The sequence below is a fragment of the Sinocyclocheilus anshuiensis genome, unplaced genomic scaffold (genome assembly GCF_001515605.1).
Source record: "Sinocyclocheilus anshuiensis isolate Anshui unplaced genomic scaffold, SAMN03320099.WGS_v1.1 scaffold992, whole genome shotgun sequence".
NCBI lineage: Eukaryota > Metazoa > Chordata > Actinopteri > Cypriniformes > Cyprinidae > Sinocyclocheilus > Sinocyclocheilus anshuiensis.
In genome coordinates, this window is record NW_015552610.1 from 21,184 (window position 1) to 29,291 (window position 8,108).

Genomic DNA, 8,108 nt, shown 5'->3' on the forward strand with positions numbered 1-8,108 from the left:
TAAAAATGACAAAAAACAGCAACAAAATTATTAAAATAAAAATGGAAAATATAAAAAAACTACAATTAATTTAAAAATATTAATAAAAACTAGAATAGTATATTAATGATGCCATAAGTAAACAGAATAAAGGAATGACTCCTGTAGGGTTTTAGCTTCACCTCCTGATCTCCAAAACGTCGAGGCCGCACTTCTGCATCAGCTTGTAGTTCCACGGCAGAGATCCTCGGAGAGGAACGTCATCCTTATACCTGTCGACAAGATTCACACTCTGCTATCACACACGTCTGTCTTTGGAGATTGAGGCTCTTTTGTTTTGGAGATACAGGTTTGTTGAGACTCTCACCATGTGACGCTGGGAAGCGGGCACCCCTGAACCGAACAGGAGAGTTTGACGTCCATCCCGGTCCACACCGTGTGCGGCCGCAGCGGGACGGGGAAATCAGGAGCCTTCATGCTCAGATCCTCAATCAACTTCATGTGCAAAGAAGCTTTTCTCTCGGCCTGAAGCATAACAAGCAGTTCTGTCATCATTTACTCTGAAAAAATGTTGTGTTTTTGTCATTAAAAAAAAAAAGAAAAGATGTCTCTATAGTTAAGTTTTAGCTTTATTTATTTTAGTACATCAAGTTAAACTAAATGAAAATGAGAAATATTACCCTGGCAACAACACTGTAAAATTTGTTTTATTTTATTGTAATAAAAACACCATATTGTAAGTTTTAAAGATTATTCAAGTGTTTTGTACAAAATACTATTTCAGTCTACTTCAAAATTTCACGTTAAATTCAGTGTTACTTGCAGTTTCTTTGTAATTATTTGTGAAATGTGCTACCAATTTCTGAGTTTTAGTCTGATTCAGTCTGTTTTTCAAACAAATGTCGCACAAATTGTATCATAAAAAGCTTTAAAATATAACACAGGTTATATGGACTAATTTATATTGATTTTATGGTGTTTTTTGTTCTGTCCCCATTTATTACTTTAGCATTCTTGAGATACTATTATAGTTTTTATTCATATTTTGAATTTGTTTATATTTTTATATTGTCCACTTTCATTTTAATTAGTTAAAATTATAATAATTTTGATGTGTTTTTTTTTGTCATTTTAGTATTTAAAAAAAAAAAAGTCTATTTTGTTTTTAATAATTCTTATTTGTTTATTTCAGTATATGTAGCTATTTCAGTTCAATTAAATTAAATGTTGCCATGCAAGTAGCTGAAATATCTTTTTTTGTATTTAATTTATTAATTTAAAGTAATGTTTAGAAATAAAATTATAAACCATATTTTTTATGGTTTGAGTTTACTATAATATCCCTGTTACAAGTCTGTTTTTCACAAAAATCTGTCATAAAAGCTTTATAATATAATTCTATAACAGAATTAATTTATAATGTATAATTATAAGCTAATTTATAATGATTTTATGGTGTTTTTGTTCTGTCCCCATTTACTTTCACTTCATTGAAAAAACCTGACCAGGATAGTCAGGAAAAATATAGTTGTAGGGGTTCGAAACAGCATGAGGGTGAGTAAATGAATCCAGAAATTTAATTTCGGGATAAATGATTCCTTTAAAACTAGAAAGTGAAAGAACTCAGGTGTCTTGAGAGGTGCAGAGCTGTGATTGTTGTATTTTAACGCTGCTCTCTCTCACTCACTCACTCACCTCCCGGCGCAGAGCCAATCGATCCACACGCTCACGGACGACACGCTGGTTTCTGATCACACCGATCTCCAGTTTCTCAGCCTCGTTCCCGAACAGCGTCCACTGGTCCCTCTCGTGCAGCTCATCACTGGACAGCGTCTCTCTCAGGGCCTCCCTGGGGTCAAAGGTCAGAAAAACAGTCTTGGTTGCAAGATGCAATGTTATTACTTTTTTATATATTTTTTCTAATTTATTTGTATTTTACATTTTTAGGGTTTAACTGATTGTTAGTAATTGTTTTATTTTGATTTGTTTGTATTTTAAAATTATTTATTTTAATTGATCATTTTATGATTTAATTAATTTATATTTTATTATAATTTATATAAGCTTTCTATTTTGTTTGAATTTAAAAAAAAATTTTTTATGGTGTGTTCCGGTCATTTTGACCTGGAGAGGAGATTAATATGTCGTCAAACTGGACTAAAACTTTCTGACTTTGATCACACAGGGAATATCAACTTCCCCCAATTTTTTTTAGATTTTTTTTTGTACTTTTTGGGGGATTTTTCCCCCCACCTTTTTACACTTGTGCTGTTCTTGGTCAAAAATGACCAGCCTGCAAAAAATAGCTTAGAAACTGCTTTGTTATGCTATATTATTATCACCAAATATTGGACAAACAGACTGAATCCAATATTTGGTGATAATATAGCAAAATGAGATATTTATATGCAATTTTTTTTCTGGTCATTGTTGACCAGAAACACCACAAGTGTGACTTTGTGCCATTTTGTACAAAATAAAAGCATATTTAATTATTTATTCTTATAATAAAATAAAGATGTGCATTTTTCAGACAATAACATTATCTTATCTTGTTTTCTCTTATTTTTGTTGTAAATTTATTTATATATTTATATTTTTCTCTTGTTTTATTTTTTGTTGTGATTTCAACAAAACAAAAGTTAACCAGGAAATTTGTCTTGAAATGCTTTTATTTTGTACAAAATGGCACAGAGTCAAACTTGCAGTTTTCCTGGTAAAAAATGACCGGCCTACCATAAAAAAGAAACACAAAACCTGTGCTAACAGAAAGAAAACAAGCTGACAAAAATATTGAATTCAACATTTGGTGATAATATAGCTTAACGAGTGATTTACAAGCAACTTTTAAAGGGCCGGTCATTTTTGACAGGGAACACCATAGGAGTCATAGGGTTTTCAACACAGCACAAAAGTGAAAACTTTTTACAAAAGGTTTCAAAGGATGATTTGAAGGTGAACTTTCAGCAGGAACGCTGGCTGAGGATCTCACTGTGAATCCCGATGGCAGACGAATGCAGCGGGAGACAAACAAATGCCAGTTATCCTCAAGGTCGATATCAGGTGATTTAAAACGTCTGAGTGCAATTAGAAGTTGCCATTCTTCACTTTGACACTTTACAGTTTCGCTTTAGTGCAGCGGCGCCGTCAGAGTGATGAGCGCAGAGATTCAGATGAAAGCACTTATGCTGAGAGAGTCTAAAAGACTAAGCCTGAAAGACACAGGGATGAAAAATCACCATAATGGTCTATCTTATTTACACATGAATGTGAAAAGGATTAATCCAGTTTCAGACGGAGACAGAAAACACATCTGCAGAGACAATGAATGCTCCCTCTCATTTCTGCTCTTTTGTTATTTCTATTCATCCGATCATTATATAATCCTAATTAAACCTGAAAGTTTTAGGATTTTGTGCACTAATATTTCAGTGCACCCTTTCTGTGACTAATCAAGTGTATGTAAATGAGTGTCATTGATCATGTGACCACCAGATTTTCTTCTATTGAAGCTCGAGATGCTCTTTGGATCATCGAGAACATGATCGTCAGATTTTGTTTGTGTAGCTCCAGTGCTGCTGCCATTTTTGCAAAACAGATGACCATAAATTGTCAATCTGATAATGTAAAAATGACACATTAAAATACATAAAAATTACATTTTAAATTATGATGCAGAATAAAAGCATTTCAAACAGCGTTCTCAGACTTCTGGACCGATCTGTATATCAGTGTTGTTATTGTTAACTAAAACTAAAACTAATAATTAAAATAGAAGTGAAATAAAAAAAAAACTAAAAAAAAAAACTTAAATGAACATTGAAAATTAGAAATGTTTACTAAATGACTAAAACTTAAACTAAAATTAAAATATATAAATATATAAAAAAGCAAATTAATAATATCAGCACGTTAGAGGCCATGCATTGCTTTTTTGATTTATATTTATATTAATATAAGACATAAAAAATAGTATAATACAAAATAAATAAATTGAATTTACAACAAAAATAAGAGAAAACGAGAAAAACTATAATTCTGTTGTCTGAAAGATACATATCTTTATATTAAAATAAGATATAAAAATAATATAATTTAAAATAGATAGATATAAATAAATAAATACACATTTAAAACAAAAACAAGAGAGACAAATAAGAGAAAACAAGAGAAAAAATTAAATTGTCTGACAGATACATATCATTATATTAATAAAAAAGATAAATAAATAAATAAATACATAAAGTGAGTAAACAACAATTCTATTAAATATAAAGATACACATCTTTATATTTATATAAGATAGAAATATAATATGTGTCACGGTGTGCCTACGGTGAGGAGCAAGGAACAAGGACCGAGGAACGAGGAGAACGCAGGAGAATTACTATAACAGTCTTTATTAATCCAAAGGGAACAAGGAACACACACGTAGGAACGGGGATCGCCGTTTAAGACAGCACGCTAGACATGGAAACACACAGGGCTTAAATCATGGAAACTAATGAGGGAACACCTGGAAACAATGAACATGATGACATGAGGGAAAACACAGCTGGAAACAAATGAACACAATCAGGGCAGGAACAGGAAGACCAAATAAGGGCATACACATAACATGGAGCACGTGGGGGAGGAAAACACAAGACACAGGACTGACATTACTCCCCCCTCCAGGAAGGCGCGTCCACGTGCCCCACAACATCCAACGGGGAAGGGGGGTGGGCACTCTGGAGGCCCCTCAGGACAGACACGGGATAGCAGGCCTCCAGAGTGGTACCTGTTCCGGGACCCATGGCGGAGCAGACAGTTCAGGACGCCATGGCGGAACAGGGAGCTCAGGGAGCCTGGCCTCGGCACTCGGCCCGGCCTCCATGGACGGACCCCTACTACCCCCCTTCAAAAAAATCCTTCGGGAGAATGTCGGTTTCAGAGGCCCTCTGTAGGCCTAACTGGAGCTCTCTCTGGGCTAAACTCGGGGACTGGAGCCCCCTCCGGGCTAAACTCGGGGACCGGAGCCCTCTCCGGGCTAAACTCGGGGACCGGAGCATTCTCCGGGCTAAACTCGGGGACAGGAGCCCTCTTTGGGCTAAACTCGGGGACTGGAGCATTCTCCGGGCTAAACTCGGGGACTGGAACATTCTCCGGGCTAAACTCGGGGACAGGAGCCCTCTCTGGGCTAAACTCGGGGACTGGAGCGCTCTCTGGGCTAAACTCAGGAACAGGAGCCCTCCGTGGGCTGGATTCGGGGGCTGGAGCCGACACTGGAGTGAGGATAAGGGCCGAGAGCCATCCTTTTCGCCTCATCCTCCTCTTTTGGTTACAGGTGAATAGGGCGGCCGAACAGAACAGCATACGTTGTTTACGTCCAGCAGATATTCTCCAAAATGGCACCAGGGTGATGCGGAGGAGACGAATTGTTGAATAAAGTCGTTCTTTTTTTTTCTTTTGCGCACAAAAAGTATTCTCGTAGCTTCGTATAATTGCGGATGAAACACTGATGTCACATGGATTATTTTACAGATCTCCTTGCTATGTTTCTGGACTTGGGAACATTTCAGTTGCATTGCTGTCTATGCAGGGTCAGAGCTCTCAGATTCCATCAAAAATATCTTAATTTGTATTTTTCATTTTTGGGTGAACTGACCCTTTAATCTTGCCTTATTCTGGGTCCGAATAAAACATCAGGTCATGCACAAACTATCCTGTCTCTTTGAATTTAAATCTATATTTATTCACACCGCTCTTGAAAACCTCTATGCAAACACACTGTCAGGGGACATGTCAGGGGCATGTCATCTACGCCCCTGCTTCCTTCATCTCAAACCCTGAGCTGACCTTCAGTCTCATCCAGTTTACATATCGGAAAACATTTCGCAATGTTCGGTGTCTCAACAAAACAGATGCCAGCAGCTGAAGCTGTCTGTGTCGTGCTGCTCAGACGAGGACTGACAAGTGTATTCTTCTGCCTGTACGTGTGAAAATGAGACAGAGCGTGACACTACTTCATATGAGCGACTGACTTTACGAGATGAACACTTGATCCCGTCTCTCTCGTCTCACCTTCACTTAAACACAAAACCACAGCGAGACTCTGCTTGACCTTCATTCCAGGCCAGATCCAGTCCTGACAGGCTTTATCACTCATCCTCCAATCATCCGTCCTGCATTTGAGGCTTGATTTACTGAAGTGACCTTTTTCATCAGAAACTGTTTTCCCGAGCTCTTTCTGTGCCGTAACCCTCCGCCGGAGGAGCATGACCGGCTTCTTGAACAGGATTACCAGTCTCAAAACTAAAGCGGCTGTCAATTGCAGGTAAACCTGTTAAGCGTGAGAGGTGAATACAGCGAACGTGCCCTTCCCATAATGCTAAGCAGGGGAGAAGCCACAGCACAGAGAGGAAGAGAAAAACTGAAGGTTTGAAGGTAAAATAAGAGAGCTGCTTTAGTTTGTTCAAAATGAGCGGATATTTCAAACCTGCCAAGAACATGTTGAGATCATATTTCACCCCAAAATCAAATGGGAATGAATGAATAAACAAACTACCAATTTATTGTGTTTTACTTCTTGCATTAAACATTTTTTACTCATAAATAAATAAATAAAAAAAAAAATAAAATAAAAAAAATAAAAATGCTGTTTTAGATAATACTTTGATGTTATTGAGAACATGCTCATGACATATTTTACCCCAAAATCAAATGGGAAAAAAAGAACTACCAAACTTCTTGTATTAAAATTTTTTACTCTAAAAATAAATAAACAAACAAATAGATAAATAAATAAAGGCTGAAAATGTTTATTTTATTTTATTTTATTATATTATATATACGTATATATATATATATATATATGTGTGTGTGTAGTAAAAGTAATAGTAATATATATTAATTTTATATATATTATAAAAGCATGTTCAGTTCATATTTCACCACAAAATCAAATGGGTAAGTAAATAAGTAAATAAATAAACAAATAAACAAACTAACTAACTAACTAACTAACTACCACTGTATTGTGTTTTAATTTATGGTTTATCTTTAAAATCTTTATGGCTCCCCCCTCCAAAAAATTTTCTTTTGATTTGGACCTAGACAGGGTTTTTTGTGTGTGTTTGCTGCTCCTGCACGTTTTTTCTTGCTGGATGAATTTGTATGTGCCCGATTTTTAATGCAATGCAATTCAAAACTGTGTTCATGTTTCAGTGTTTATTTATGATATAAATCTCCTATGAATGTTTGAGAGATTTTGATATGATAAACCCAGTCATGAGTTGATGTGGACGGCTCCGCTGATAAAAGGGTTTGTCATGTAAATCATGTCTTGGCCTGCCGTGTCCCAGCAGCATCTGAGACTCCATCATATTATATTTAAACCTTTCAGATGTTCAGCAGGACAGCTGTGACCTTCACTGGGGTTTAAAAAAGCAAAGCTCTTAAACAATGTCATCATGTCAGCTTATTACCAAAAGGTGACCAAAGACATGTTCACTTCCTGCTAAAGCCATGTAGTGTGTGTGTGTGTCAGTACCATGTCTGGTGTAGTGTGTGTATGTGTGTGTGTGTGTGTGTGTGTCAGTACCATGTCTGGTGTAGTGTGTGTGTGTGTGTGTGTGTGTGTCAGTACCATGTCTGGTGTAGTGTGTGTGTGTGTGTGTGTGTGTGTCAGTACCATGTCTGGTGTAGTGTGTGTGTGTGTGTGTGTGTGTGTCAGTACCATGTCTGGTGTAGTGTGTGTGTGTGTGTGTGTGTGTCAGTACCATGTCCGGTTGCGTGGGAACTTGGGTTCAGTCAGGATTTCCTTCACAGACATGACGTCACCAGGAATGATGGGATAGAATTCACTCAGAGAGGCCGTTTCATCACTGTACAAACACAAAGATAAAAATGATTGAAGCTGATTTGATGGGCATCCACAAGGGGGTGAAATATTGAATATTATTACACGGCTCTGTGGAATACTTGATTCTGATTGGTCAATCGTGCCATCCAGCGGTATGTTATTCACAGATAACAACCGCCAAATTGAATAACACACCATTCATCCGTGTACTACGAGTTATCTTGACCGGTACTACTTATATGCTTAACGAGTCACTCCGCTATCGTTGACTGTCTGGCGCCATCTT

At 36.8% G+C, this 8,108-nt stretch overlaps 1 protein-coding gene across 1 annotated transcript in view; it reads right to left on the bottom strand.

Moving 5' to 3' along the window:
* The window catches only part of LOC107665907 (myomesin-3-like), a gene marked incomplete at its 3' end in the record, with an annotated part of 40,772 nt that overhangs the window by 17,197 nt on the left and 15,467 nt on the right, over positions 1-8,108 (bottom strand). The window contains exons 3-6 of the mRNA XM_016456970.1: positions 7,740-7,844; positions 1,675-1,828; positions 347-504; positions 162-251 (exon numbers count right to left, since the gene is read on the bottom strand). Coding sequence (XP_016312456.1) covers positions 162-251; positions 347-504; positions 1,675-1,828; positions 7,740-7,844 — 507 coding nt within the window. The remainder of the gene's footprint in view (positions 1-161; positions 252-346; positions 505-1,674; positions 1,829-7,739; positions 7,845-8,108) is intronic.